The following is a 15,815-nucleotide window of genomic DNA, read 5'->3' on the forward strand; positions in this document are numbered from 1 at the left end:
ACAAAGTCAGCATGGTTTCCTTCAGGGAAAATCCTGCCTGACGATCTTGTTGGAATTCTTCGAGGAGATTACAAGTAGGATAGATAAAGGGATGCAGTGGATGTTGTATATTTGGACTATCAGAAGGCCTTTGACAAGGTGCCACACATGAGGGTGCTTACCAAGTTAAGAGCTCATGGCATTACAGGACAGTTCCTAACATGGTTAGAGCATTGGCTGAATGGTAGGAGGCAGTGAGTGGGAATAAAAGGATCCTTTTCTGGTTGGCTGCCAGTGACTAGTGGTGTTTGGCAGGGTTGTTATCGGGACCACTTCTTTTTATGCTGTATATCAATGATTTAGATGATGGAATAGATGGCTTAGTTGACAACTTTGTTGACAAGTTTGCAGATAATATGAAGATTGGTGGAGGGACAAACAACAGGAATTCTGCAGATGCTGGAAATTCAAGCAACACACATCAAAATTGCTGGTGAATGCAGCAGGCCGGGCAGCATCTCTAGGAAGAGGTGCAGTCGACGTTTCAGGCCGAGACCCTTCGTCAGGACTAACTGAAGGAAGAGTGAGTAAGGGATTTGAAAGTCCCTTTCAAATTTGAGGGGCAAGTAGTGTTGTTCGAACAGGTGGGATGCAGAAGGACTTAGACAGATTAGGAAAATGAGCAAGAAAGTGGCAAATGAAATACAATGTTGGAAAATGCATGGTCATGCACTTGGATAGTAGAAATAAATGTGCAGACAATTTTCTAAACAGGGAGAAAATCCAGGAATATGAGATGCAGAGGAACTTGGGAGTCCCTGTGCAGAACATCCTAAAGGTTAACTTGCAGATTGAGTCAGTGGTGAGGGAGGCAAATGCCATGTTAGCATTCATTTCAAGAGGTCTAGAATACAAGAGCAAGGATATGATGCTGAGGCTTTATAAGGCACTGTTGAGGCCTCACCTTGAGTATTGTGAAGAGTTTTAGGCCTCTAATCTTAGAAGAGATGTGCTGGCATTGGAGAGGGTTCAGAGGAGGTTCGCAAAGATGATTCCAGGAATGAAAGAGTTATCATCCGAGGAACGTTTGATGGCTCTGGGTCTGTACTCGCTGGAATTCAGATGGATGAGGGGAGATCTTATTGAAACCTTTTGAATATTGAAAGGCTAGACAGAGTAGATGTGGAAAGGATGTTTCCCATCGTGGGAGAGTCTAGGACGAGAGGGCACACCCTCAGGATAGAGGGGCACCCTTTCAAAACAGAGATGTGGAGAAATTTCTTTAGCCAGTGGGTGGTGAATTTGTGGAATTTGTTGCCACATGCAGCCGTGGAGGCCAGGTTGTTGGGTGTACTTAAGGCAGACATTGATAGGTTCTTGATTGGACATGGCATCAAAGGTTACGGGGAGAATTCCGTGAACTGGGGTAAAGGAGGAGATAGAAAAAAGGATCAGCCGTGATTGAATGGCGGAGCAGACTCAATGGGCCAGATGATCTTATTCTGCTTCTATGTCTTGTGGTCTAAGTCTAAGGAGAACATGAGCGGAACTTTTCCACTCAGAATGTGCTGTGAGTGTAAAATGCGCTGCCAGCACAACTGCTGCATGCGAGTTTAATTTCAACATATAAGAGAAGTTTGGATAGGTACATGGATTGGAGGGCTATGGTCCTGGTGCAGGTCAATGGGAAATGGCAATTTAAAATGTTTGGTCTGGACTAGATGGGCCAAAGGGCCAGTTTCTGTGCTGTACTCTATGAGTATTTTCTTTGTCCTCTGGTTTCCTATCACTAACTGAAATATGTATATGAGAATGTTAACGAAAGCTCACCTTATCTGAAAAAACAGATTGAGGATGATGTTAATATTCCTGTCTTTACTTTCCTGCAGGTGTTGAGAAGCAGAGGTTTCTCGACTTTCAGGAGAACGAATTATATTAGATAAAACTATTGCATTCAGTTCTGGTCGCCCCATTACAGGACGGATGTGGAGAGGGGGCAGAAGAAGTTAACCAGATGCTGTTAGGATTAGAGGTTTAGACAGATGTGGAGATCAAGTCACTGGGTGTATTTAAAGCAGAGGTTGATAGGTACTTGATTAGCCAGGGCATCAAAGGTTATGGGAAGAAGGCAGGAGAATGGGGTTTAGAGGGATAATAAATCAGCTATGATGGAATGACGAAGCAGATGATGGACCAAATGGCCTAATTCTGCCCAACCAGTACATTATGTAGTGGATGGGAGACATTGTCCAAGGTGGCATGCAACCAATTTCCCCCGGGATCAATAAAATATGACTATGACTATGAATATCCTCTTTTCAGACACCACCGTCAGAGAGTCCAGTTCCATCCCCACAACATCACTGGCCTTACGAATGAGTTTGTTGATTCTGTTGGTGTCTGCTACCCTCAGCCTGCTGCCCCAGCACACAACAGCAAACATGATCGCACTGGCCACCACAGACTCGTAGAACATCCTCAGCATCGTCCGGCAGATGTTAAAGGACCTCAGTCTCCTCAGGAAATAGAGACAGCTCTGACCCTTCTTGTAGACAGCCTCAGTGTTCTTTGACCAGTCCAATTTATTGTCAATTCGTATCCCCAGGTAATTGTAATCCTCCACTATGTCCACACTGACCCCCTGGATGGAAATGGGGTCACCGGTACCTTAGCTCTCCTCAGGTCTACCATCAGCTCCTTAGTCTTTTTCACATTAAGCTGCAGATAATCCTGCTCACACCATGTGACAAAGTTTCCTACCATAGCCCTGTACTCAGCCTCATCTCCCTTGCTGATGCATCCAACTATGGCAGAGTCATCAGAAAACTTCTGAAGATGACAAGACTCTGTGCAGTAGTTGAAGTCCGAGGTGTAAATGGTGAAGAGAAAGGGAGACAAGACAGTCCCCTGTGGAGCTCCAGTGCTGCTGATCACTCTGTCAGACACACAGTGTTGCAAGCACACGTACTGGACGGATGTGGAGGGGGGCAGAGGAAGTTAACCAGATGCTGTTAGGATTAGAGGTTTAGACAGATGTGGAGATCAAGTCACTGGGTATATTTAAAGCAGAGGTTGATAGGTACTTGATTAGCCAGGGCATCAAAGGTTACTGGAAGAAGGCAGGAGAATGGGGTTTAGAGGGATAATAAATCAGCTGTGATGGAATGATGGAGCAGACGATGGACCAAATGGCCTAATTCTGCTCCCATGTCTTATGTTCTAAATCAGGGGTTTCCAACTTGTGGTCCACAGACCCTTCGGTTAATGGTAGGGGTCCAAGGCATAAAAAGGGTTGGGAACCCTGGTCTAAATCATTAGGATTGTATAACATCAGTTACGCTAACCGGCCACAAGATGGCAGGATTTGTGCTAATGAACAGATAAACCAGAGCACTAAATTGGATATATTTCATGCTATATGTCCAAACAGTTTCAAAATTTAGAAACCTTTTAACCAAAATACTTTTGAGTGTTATTAGAAAGGAATCTTGTAGTGGTCTTTGCTCTAATAAATGTACATAGATTGAATTATAAATGGAAAAGATTGCCTGTGTATGGAAACCTGATCCGTTATTTTTAGCGTTTGAAGGATGATCGAAGTTTGCTGAAAAAATGCTATTTTCCATTTCAACAAATCACTAGAAAACGTAGACAGGTTTATATATCCATATCTGTCTCAGATTTTTTGTTGCTGGGTGCAACCCATCACATCCGGAAGCTTAGAATCACAAAGTTGCAGATTTTGAACTGAACTGGCATGATGTTCAAAGTTCAAAATAAGTTTGTTACCAACGTACATAGATGTCACCATCTACAACCCTGTTAAGTAGTTATTGAGTCCCTTTATAAATTCTCATTTTCTATTTTTTTTCCATGACATTTCATTGGTTTTATAGAATTAGCATTTATAACTGTTTTACTTATTAAGTTTTGACTAAACTGATTAAATTTTATTAATTTTATCTGAATGCAGTATCTTCACTACTCTGTTTCACAAGTTTAAAAATTCACTTGGGTTATTTTGTTGTTCAAGTTTGTTGTCATTCAACTGTACACATGTATACTACCAAATGAAACACTGTTCCTCCAGACCAACACAGTACATATAACTCACACACAGAACACATAAAGTAGTATTATTTTTGTGGTCGAGCTGCCATCGACTCATAGGATAGTGTAGTTGTCTGTAGGGTTTTGTGACAAGATACAAGAGCAGATTGCCAGGCCTCACTCCCACACAGATACTGCTACTGCCCAGGCTGGGACCCGGCCAGATTTGAACTCAGGACCCTCCATCTCGAAGTCCAGTGCTGATACCACTACACCACCAGGCAGCCCAAAAGTAATATTAACACAAGTAAATTAACAAATCCAGAAGGTTTATACTTAGCATAAGTTAGAAAGTAAACTGTATAACACTTCTGGAGCTTCATACATGATGAGGTGTGGAAGGTGTCAGGGAGTTCTGTAGTTTTATGGCCTGGGGGAAGAAGCTATTTCCCATCAAAACACTCCTTGTTCTAATGCTACGGTACCTCCTGCCTGATGGTTGGAGGTCAAAGATATTGCAGGATGGATGGGAGTGATCCTCGATATTGCTAAGGGCCCCGTGTGCACAGCGATCCTGGTAAATATCTTGGCTGGGTGGACGAGATAGGTGGATGGATGTTGTTCTTCTACCTGTTCTTTTCTATGAAGCATAACTTTCAGCTGATATGAGGAAAATATAGGGGGATGTCAGAAGTAAATGTTTACAGAGATTGGTGGTGCATGGAACACACTGCCAGGGACTATGGTGGAGGCAGAGCCAGAGACATTTAAGAAACTCTTGGATGGATGGATGACAGAAAAATGGAGGGCTACAAAGGAGGGAAGGATTAGATTGATCTAAGAGTAGGTTAAAAGGTTGGCACAACATTGTGGGCCAAAGAGCCTGTACTGGGCTGTAATGTTTTGTTGCCTATAGGTGTGAATTCAGTTTGATATTCAGCACTATTTTACATATTCATTTACACCTTAACCAGGAGACAGAAGAAAAGTTGAAGGAAAAAGTTGTATTTATGTCATGTACAGTAAGTACATTGTTATAGTATTTCATGAAGTATAAACACACAGTATTACATCAACACCTGATTGATTCCTGATGACTGGTGGATTCCGGTTACTTGGGTTGCTTTGGAACCAGTACATCTTGGCCCAATTAAGTAGCTGCCTAAATTAGCTAAAGTTTCGTGAAAATAGTTAAAAGGCATAGGCATAGTTAATAGGCATTCGTAAGGCCAGTGATGTTGTGGGGATGGAACTGGACTCTCTGACGGTGGTGTCTGAAAAGAGGATGCTGTCCAAGTTGCATGCCATCTTGGTCAATGTCTCCCATCCACTACATAATGTGCTGGTTGGGCACAGGAGTACATTCAGTCAGAGACTCATTCCACCGAGATGCAGCACAGAGCGTCATAGGAAGTCATTCCTGCCTGTGGCCATCAAACTTTACAACTGCTCCCCTGGAGGGTCAGACACCCTGAGAGGAGGTCAACAGAGGTCAACAATTGAACTCAACAGAGGAGTTCACCCAGTGTACGCTGCCATGTTCTTTGACTGTAAATAAACAAAATCAATGCAGGCACCTAGTGCAGATGGTGGATTCCATCATAGAACTTAGAAATCTACAGCACATTACAGGCCCTTCGGCCCACAATGTTGTGCCGACCATGTAACCTACTCTAGAAACTGCCTAGAATTTCCCCACCGCATAGCCCTCGATTTTTCTAAGCTCCATGTACCTATCTAAGAGTCTCTTAAAAGACCCTATGGTATCAGCCTCTACCACCTTCACTGGCAGTGCATTCCACACACCCACCACTCAGTTACCTCTGACAGCCCCCTTGTACCTGCTTCCAAGCACCTTAAAACTGTGCCCCCTCATGTTAGCCATTTCAGCCCTGGGAAAAAGCCTCTGGTTATCCACATGATCAATGCCTCTCATCATCTTAAACACATCTATCAGGTCACCTCTCATCCTCCTTCACTCCAAGGAGAAAAGGCCAAGTTTACTCAACCTATTCTCATAAGGCACGCTCCCCAATCCAAGCAACGTCCTTGTAAATCTCCTCTGCACTTTCTCTATAGTATCCACATCCTTCCTGTAATGAGGTGACCGGAAATGAACACAGTACTCCAAGTGTGGTCTAACTCAGGTCTTATATACCTGTAACATTACCTCACGGCTCTTGAACTCAATCCCACGGTTGTTGAAGGCCATCACACCATACGCCTTCTTAACAATGCTGTCAACCTATGCAGCAGCTTTGAGTGTCCTATGGACACAGACCCCAAGATCTTGCTGATCCTCCACACTGCCAAGAGTCTTACCATTAATATTATATTCTGTCTTCAAATTTGACCTACCAAAATTAACCACTTCACACTTATCTGGGTTGAACTCCATCTGCCACGTCTCAGCCCAGCTCTGCATCCTATTGATGTCGCTGTCACCTCTGACAGGCCTCCATGTACCTATCTAAGAGTCTCTTAAAAGGCCCTATTGTATCCTCTCCCATCTTTTGTGTTATCAGTAAACCAGGTTCATTTCCCAATACCAGCTCAAGTACAGCCTCTCCTCCAGTTGTCTTATCTACACTTTGCGTTACGAAACCTTCCTGAACACACCTAACACCACTCCATCTAAACCCCTTGCTCTAAGGAAATGGCAGTCAATATAAAGAAAGTTAAAGTCACCCATTACAACAACCCTATTATTATCGCACTGTTCCAGAATCTGCTTTCCTATCTGCTCCTCGATGTCTCTTTACTGTTGGGGGGTCTGTTAAAAAAACTTGGTAGAGTTATTGCCCCCTTCCTGTTTCTGACTTCCACCCACAATGACACAATAGACAATCCCTCCATGTCTTCCTCCTTTTCTGCAGCCATGATTCTATCCTTGATTAGCAGTGCCACTCCTCCCCGCTCTTTTGCCTCCCTCCCTGTCTATTTTGAAACAGCTATAGCATGGAACTCTCAGCAGCCATTCCTGCCCCTAAGTCGTCCAAATCTCTGTAATGGCCACAATGTCACAGTTCCACACATTGATCCATGCTCTACGTTCACCACCTTGTTTATGATACTCCTTGCATTATGATACACATCTCAAACCATCTGGGTGAGTGCCTCTCTGCTCTATCATCTGCCTATCCTTCCTCATAAACTCCCTACGCTGTCATTACTTGTGTGCCAACCGCCTCATCCTCTGCTTCTTCACTTCAGTTCCCACCCCCCTGCAAATCTAGTTTAAACCCTCCCCAATAGCATCAGCAAACTGCCCCCCCAGAATATTGGCTCCCCTCCAGTTCAGGTGCAAAGCATCCCACTTGAACAGGTCACCTTTTCCCCAGAAATGGTTCCAATGATCCAAGAAGTTGAAACCCTGCCCTGTGCACCATCTCCTCAGCCACTCATCCATCTGCGCTCTCTTCCTGTTCTGACCTTCACTAGCTCGTGACACTGGGAGTAATCTGGAGATTAGCACCTTGGAGGTCCTGCCCTTCAGCCTCCTTCCTAACTCCCTGAACTTACTGCGTAGGACTTCTACTTCTCTCCCGTCTATGTCATTGGTACCAACATGTACCACAACCTTCAGGTGCTCACCCTTAAAGAATATTCTGCAACCGCTCAGAGACATCCTGGACCCTAGCACCTGGGAGGCAACATACTCTCCTGGTGTCTGTTTTGTTACCACAGAATTTCCTGCCTGTCCCCTACTATCGAGTCCCCTATGGCTATTGCTCTGCCTGACTTCACCTAACCCTTCTGAGGCTTAGAGCCGACCACAGTGCTATTGGTCTGGCTGCTGCTGCCTTGCCCAGATAGGTCATTCCCCTCAGCAGTATTCAAAGGGGTATACCTGTTGCTGAGTGGAATGGCCACAGGGGGACCCTGCACTGACTTCCTTCCCCTTTATGCTCCAAATTCTGCACTCTGGGTGTAACCACCTGCTCAAAAGCCTTAATTCTCAATTGCTCTGCCTCCCGGGTGATCCTCAGTTCATCCAACTCCAGCTCCTTAATGCGGTCTTTCATGAGCTGGAGTTGGCTGCATTTCCAGCAGGTGTAGTCGTCGGGGAGACCATCAGGTTCCATGAATTCCACATCCTACAGGAGGAGCATTCCACTGCTATATCTGCCATCCTGCCTGCACTGTACAATGGGCAACCAAGACCAAATCTTCTAGCCTGTTTCTTTGACCTCAGCCTCCTTTCGTTGAAGCCTCTTCAGTCAAAGCCTGACGCACCCTCTCCCATCGCTGGCCCACTCCCAACAATGGCTGGACCGCTTGCCCCTTCTATACACCTATTTAATATGCAGTGCTCTGCTCCTGATGCTGATTGGACCTCTGGGGTGTCTGAACGTCCGCGAAGCTCTCCATTTATACCAGCTTTGCCGACCTGCGAGTAACCTCTTTGAAGTATCATGCTCCCGACACTGATTGGAACCCTGGAATACTACCATACAATGCTTTTGACTATTGCATCCCCCAAATCTTCATTTTTCTTGTAAAATTCAAGATGATTGTCTAAACCTTCAAATATTTTGTAGGTACTAACTTGTTGATGTAGTGAAACCGTTTCTTTTTCACTCCTGGCCATTTCTGGAATCTCCAAACCTTCATGCTTGAAACCACAGTGAGCAAAACAGTTCTGAAGTTTCCTACTGCTTAGTTCTCATCGAATATCAGTGACAAAATCTCTGCTTTTTGAACACAAACACACGCAACTGATACTATTTAAAAACTTCTCTCTGAGCACGGTGTAGTATCTAACTGCCACACAAGTACATATGACTGATGCTAGATAGAAGCTGTTCAGCAAGAGTCTCCTGTCCTAGTTAAGCAGAATAACTGAGATAAATAAAGCTTTCTGTTTGAAGAACCTTTGCTGAGGAACTGACTGGTCTTAGTTTCATTTGGTTAGGCACATCCTCAGCTCCAAGTTATTATCCAGCTTTTGAGTATAGGTATGTAGATACGAGGTCAGGCTTGATCAAATTTTAAATGTAAAATTACCATTACCATTGTCAAATTACCAAATGATCGTCCATGTCACCTGAGAGCAAGATATGACAGTCAATCAAAAGAACACAGCAGTGTGCACTGGATGAATTCATCTGTCAATAACTGCTAGGAACTAATACACACTTCTATAATACTGTAGTAGTTTGGGTAGTGTATTCTGACACCACTTTCTAATAGAACATAGAATAGTACAGCACAGTACAGGCCCTTCGGCCCACAATGTTGTGCCGACCCTCAAACCCTGCCTCCCATATAAGCCCCCACCTTAAATTCCTCCATATACCTGCCTAGTAGTCTCTTAAACTTCACTACTGTATCTGCCTCCACCACTGACTCAGGCAGTGCATTCCACACACCAACCACTCTCTGAGTAAAAAACCTTCCTCTAATATCCCCCTTGAACTTCCCACCCCTTACCTTAAAGCCATGTCCTCTTGTATTGAGCAGTGGTGCCCTGGGGAAGAGGCGCTGGCTATCCACTCTATCTATTCCTCTTATTATCTTGTACACCTCTATCATGTCTCCTCTCATCCTCCTTCTCTCCAAAGAGTAAAGCCCTAGCTCCCTTAATCTCTGATCATAATGCATACTCTCTAAGCCAGGCAGCATCCTGGTAAATCTCCTCTGTACCCTTTCCAATGCTTCAACATCCTTCCTATAGTGAGGTGACCAGAACTGGACACAGAACTCCAAGTGTGGCCTAACCAGAGTTTTATAGAGCTGCATCATTACATTGCGACTCTTAAGCTCTATCCCTCGACTTATGAAAGCTAACACCCTATAAGCTTTCTTAACTACCCTATCTACCTGTGAGGCAACTTTCAGGGATCTGTGGACATGTACCCCCAGATCCCTCTGCCCCTCCACACTACCAAGTATCCTGCCATTTACTTTGTACTTTGCCTTGGAGTTTGTCCTTCCAAAGCGTACCACCTCACACTTCTCTGCGTTGAACTCCATCTGCCACTTCTCAGCCCACTTCTGCATCCTATCAATGTCTCTCTGCAATCTTTGACAATCCTCTACACTATATACAACACCACCAACCTTTGTGTCGTCTGCAAACTTGCCAACCCACCCTTCTACCCCCACATCCAGGTCGTTAATAAAAATCACGAAAAGTAGAGGTCCCAGAACAGATCCCTGTGGGACACCACTAGTCACAATCCTCCAATCTGAATGTACTCCCTCCACCACGACCCTCTGCCTTCTGCAGGCAAGCCAATTCTGAAACCACATGGCCAAACTTCCCTGGATTCCATGCCTTCTGACTTTCTGAATAAGCCTACCATGTGGAACCTTGTCAAATGCCTTACTAAAATCCATATAGATCATATCCACTGCACTACCCTCACCTATATGCCTGGTCACCTCCTCAAAGAACTCTATCAGGCTTGTTAGACACGATCTGCCCTTCACAAAGCCATGCTGACTGTCCCTGATCGGACCATGATTCTCTAAATGCCCAGAGATCCTATCTCTAAGGATCTTTTCCAACAGCTTTCCCACCACAGATGTAAGGCTCACTGGTCTATAATTACCTGGACTATCCCTACTACCTTTTTCGAACAAGGGGACAACATTCACCTCCCTCCAATCCTCCTGTACCATTCCCGTGGACAACGAGGACATAAGGATCCTAGCCAGAGGCTCAGCAATCTCTTCCCTCGCCTTGTGGAGCAGCCTGGGGAATATTCCGTCAGGCCCCGGGGACTTATCTGTCCTAATGTATTTTAACAACTCCAACACCTCCTCTCCCTTAATTCAGAACATGAACCTCACTCATATTGTCTTCGCCATCATCAAGTTCCCTCTCATTGGTGAATACCGAAGAGAAGTATTCATTGAGGATCTTGCTCACTTCCACAGCCTCCAGGCACATTTTCCCACCTTTATCTCTAATTGGTCCTACCTTCACTCCTGTCATCCTTTTTTTCTTCACATATTTGAAGAATGCCTTAGGGTTTTCCTTTACCCTACTCGCCAAGGCCTTCTCATGCTCCCTTCTTACTCTTCTCAGCCCCTTCCTAAGCTCTTTTCTTGCTTTCCTATATTCCTCAATAGACCCATCTGATCCCTGCTTCCTAAACCTCATGTATGCTGCCTTCTTCCACCTGACTAGATTTTCCACCTCACTTGTCACCCATGGTTCCTTCACCCTACCATTCTTTATCTTCCTCACTTGGACAAATTTATCCCTAACATCCTGCAAGAGATCTCTAAACATCGACCACATGTCCATAGTATATTTCCCTGCAAAAACATCCCAATTCACACCCGCAAGTTCTAGCCTTATAGCCTCATAATTTGCCCTTCCCCAATTAAAAATTTTCCTGTCCTCTCTGATTCTATCCTTTTCCATAATAATGCTAAAGGCCAGGGAGCGGTGGTCATTGTCCCCCAGATGCTCACCCACTGAGCGATCTGTGACCTGACCCGGTTCATTACCTAGTACTAGATCTAGTATGGCATTCCCCCTAGTCGGCCTGTCCACATACTGTGACAGGAATCCGTCCTGGACATACTTAACAAACTCTGCCCCATCTAAACCCTTGGAACTAATCAGGTGCCAATCAATATTAGGGAAGTTAAAGTCACCCATGATAACAACCCTGTTATTTTTGCACCTTTCCGAAATCTGCCTCCCAATCTGCTCCTCTGTATCTCTGCTGCTACCAGGGGGCCTATAGAATACTCCCAACAGAGTAACTGCTCCCTTCCTGTTCCTGACTTCCACCCATACTGACTCAAAAGAGGATCCTGCTACATTACCCACCCTTTCTGTAGCTGTTATAGTATTCCTGACTAGTAATGCCACCCCTCCTCCCCTTTTTCCGCCCTCTCTATCCCTTTTAAAGCACTGAAATCCAGGGATATTGAGAATCCATTCCTGCCCTGATGCCAGCCAAGTCTCTGTAATGGCCACTACATCATAAATGATGAAGGACAAGGTGAAAATTATTCATGATTCAAGTCAAGTCAAGTTGATTGTCATTTATCATGCGTAATATAAAACAAGACATCATTTCTCCTGTCCAGGGTGTATAGCACAGCAGTACACATAACACACAATAACTTAGGAAGTAAGAAATGTGCATAGGTAAACAAAGTGAAGTGCTTAAGTTAAATATTGTGTGTACAGTACAAATTATCCGGTGACACTTTGAATGCAATGCGACAGTGTTCAGAAGCCTAATGGCCTGGGGGAAGAAGCTGGTTCCCATCCTGACCGTTCTTGTTTTTATGCATCAGAGTCTCGTGCCTGATGGTAGAAAGTCAAAGACATTACTGTATGGATGGGTGGGATCCTTGATAATGCTAAGGGCCCTGTGTATGCAGCACTCCTGATAAATGTCCCCGATGGATAGAAGAGAGACCCCTCTGGTCCTCTCAGCCATTCTCTCAGCCCTTTGTAGGGACTTGCAGTCCAATGCTCGACTGCTCCCATACCAGATGGAAATGCAACTTGTCAGGATGTTCCCAATGGTGCTACTATAAAATTCAGTTAAGATGGGGTTGGGGGGGGGGGGGGGGGAGGCCTTGCTTGCTGCAATCTCCTCAGGAAGTGGAGGTGCTGCTGTGCCTTCATATTGAGGGTCCAGGTGGGATCATCCAAGACTGCTTAATGTCATTTTCTGTATGCAAGGGAACGAAATAGTTGTTACTCTGGGTACACAATGCAGCACAAAAAAATGACAAGATAAAGAACATAATAATAATGAGAAAATACAATCAATATAAATACATAAGATAGCCTATATACAGAGATTGATTGTATGTCCATAAGATGACGCTAGGCACAGAAGTGTCTGTACACAAGGTGACTGACTGGAAATGATAATGTAGTGATAGTTGGGATGTGGAGGGTGGGTTAGTGGGTGGAGGTGTTGATCAGCCTTACTGCTTGGGGAAAGTAATTGTTTTTGAGTCTGGTGGTCCTGGTGTGGATGCTGTGTAGCCTCCTCCCTGATGGGAGTGGGACAGACAGTCCATGAGCAGGGTGGGTGAGATCCTTCATGATGTTACTAGCCCTTTTCTGGCACCTTTCTCTATATATGTTGAAAAAAGATGTACCTTTCTCATTTTTTTTTTGAAAACAGAGGAAAATATGTTGATATCCCAGGAGGTTGTATTGTCCCAGATGTTTATAAACTCAAATCTATCCCTGATATTCTGCTGGCTGCTTTCTATAGCTTATTTGATTGTGATTGAATTGAAAAATGTTTAATCACTTAATCCTCGGATTAACTAATAAAGAGCGTTTCCGTGAGTAAAGCTCATTTTCCCGTGTTAATGCTTTTATATAATTGTAATATTCAGCTGAAGTCCACTGGCATTCTCTGATCATTATTGATTTTGCAACTCTGTTGAAATGTGATTTAGAATTTGGTTTTAACTTCTCTTTGAGTTTAAGAGCTGAAAGATAATGTTGCAGCTCTATAAAGCCCTGGTTAGACCACACTTGGACTATTGTATTCAGTTCTGGTCACCTCATTACAGGAAGGATATTGAGGCTCTAGAGATGGTGCAGAGGAGTTTATTTTTAATTTATTGAGATGCAGTGTGGCATCGTCTCTTCCAGCCCTTCAAACTGTGCCGCCCAATATTCCCCTGATTTAATCCGAACCTAAGCACGGGACAGTTTACAATGACTAATTAACCTACCAACTGGTATGTCTTTGGACTGTGGGAGGAAAGTGGGCATCCTGAGAAAACATACACAGTCACGGGGAGAACAAATAACCTGCTACAGGCGGCGGTGGGAATTGAACCCAGGGTCACTGGTCGTGCTAACCACTACCTCCAGGCCACCCTGAGATTTCCCAGGATGCTGCCTGGATTAAAGAGTAGTCTTATGAGGACATGTTAAATGAGCTACGGCTTTTCTTTCTGGAGTGAAGGAGGATGAGAGGTGACTTGGTCGGGGTGTACAAGATGAGTTGTAAGTAAGTGACTGGTCACTAACTTTTTCATCTGTTATAGGAACGATAGAAGAGAAAATTTATCAGCGACAGATTAGTAAACAAAGTTTATCTGGGGCAGTGGTTGACCTGAAAAAGAAGAGAGACCATGCCAGCTTTTCCCTGGAAGAACTTAGAAATCTTTTTGAATTGGATGAAGACTCTGATTGTCTGACTCATGACCTCCTCTCTTGTACCTGCCTGAGAAATGGGGAACTGTCAGGTAAGTCATAGAGTCATAAAGCACCACAGCACAGAAATGGGCCCTTCAGCCCATCTAGTCCGTGCCAAGTCCCATCAATCTGCACCTGGGCCATAGCCCTCCATCTATCTATACAAACTACTCTTAAACATTGAAATCGAACACGTGTCCACCACTTCTGCTGGCAGCTGGCTCCACACTCTCACCACCCTGTGAAGATCCCCCTCAGGTTCCCCTTAAATATGCTGAGCCCTGCTGAACATTGTAAACCAGGTTTTGGTTATATTTCAATAAAATGGCAAACTAATTATTACATATAGTGAACTCTGTCGTTGAATCAAATCAAGTCAGCAAGAAGTAGGTGTCACCAGGCTTCCAGTGCCAACATAGTATAGCCACAACTTATTAACCCTAGATAGATAGATAAATATACTTTATTAATCCCGAGAGAAATTTGGTTTCGTTAGTCCCGAGGGAAATTTGGTTAATTTCCTAACCTTACATGTTTGGAATGTGGGAGAAGCACCTGCAGAAAACAGGGAGAACGTACAAACGCCTTACAGAGAGCAGCAGGAACTGAACCCTGATGTAATAATTGGTGCTTGCAAAATGACCACCACGCTACAAACCCCACCCCCTGTGATTTTTTTTTAAATGATGGGTTCCTGGATTAGTCATTAAGATTAAATGGCAGCTGTTTTACTGTGAAGTTAGTAAAAATGCAAAATCTGTCATTTTACAGGCAATTCTTTAAACAGTGAAGAGTTCAGCCAGACATTAAATCCCCTGCCTCTACATTCTGTTGTAGCTAATGACAGATTCTGAGCCAGGAATCTTTATCAAAAGGGGTTGAGGGTGCGTGTGAGCTCAAACATGTTGCCTCCCTTGTTACATACACAGACATGCTGCACTGTGCAAAAGTCTTCGGTACATGTAAAAAAAATCCTGTAAAGCGAAGATGCTTTCAAAAATAATGAAATGAAAAGTTTTTAAATATAAAAAAAACTCTAAATAGCAGTAAACAGTAAAAAAACTAATTTAAACCAATATTTGGTGTGTCCACCCTTTGATTTTATATCAATTCTCTTAGGTACACCATTGTACAGTTTTATAAGAAAATTGTCTGGTCAGTTGTTCCATGCATCTTGGAGAACTTGCCACAGTTCTTGTGCAGACTTTAGTTGTCTCGCTTGATTTTGCCTCTCCAGGTAATCCCAGACAGCCTTGAGGATGTTGAGATTGATTGATTGAGATACAGTGTGGAACAGACCATTATGGTCCTTCGAGCCGCCCAGCAACCCCCAATTTAACAGTAGCCTAATCACTGGACAAGTTACAATGACCAATTAACCTACCAATCGGTAGGTTTCAATGGGGGGAAACCAGAGCACCCAGAGGAAACCCACATGGTCACAGGGAGAACGTACAAACTCCTAATCGTATGGGCTCTGTGGAGGCCCATACCGTCTGAAAACATTTTAAAAAATCTATGGTGCCTAACAATTTTGCACAGTAGTATTCTAAGTGGCCACTTTATGCATTCTTCCTGTACCTAATAAAGTGGACACTGCATGTATGTTCCTGGTTTTCTGCTGCTGAAGCCTATC

At 44.0% G+C, this 15,815-nt stretch overlaps 1 protein-coding gene across 3 annotated transcripts in view; it reads left to right on the top strand.

The window, feature by feature from the left end:
- rad54b (RAD54 homolog B) overlaps nt 1–15,815 on the top strand; it is a 222,473-nt gene that overhangs the window by 205,050 nt on the left and 1,608 nt on the right. For 2 of the 3 annotated variants that reach the window (XM_072251878.1, XM_072251885.1), the window contains one exon: nt 14,029–14,229. In XM_072251878.1, the coding sequence (XP_072107979.1) occupies nt 14,029–14,229 (201 nt within the window). Of the gene's footprint in view, nt 1–383; nt 533–14,028; nt 14,230–15,815 lie in introns of those variants that run through there. The other variant, XM_072251892.1, reaches the window with a different exon arrangement.

The sequence above is a fragment of the Mobula birostris genome, chromosome 1 (genome assembly GCF_030028105.1).
Source record: "Mobula birostris isolate sMobBir1 chromosome 1, sMobBir1.hap1, whole genome shotgun sequence".
Lineage (NCBI taxonomy): Eukaryota > Metazoa > Chordata > Chondrichthyes > Myliobatiformes > Myliobatidae > Mobula > Mobula birostris.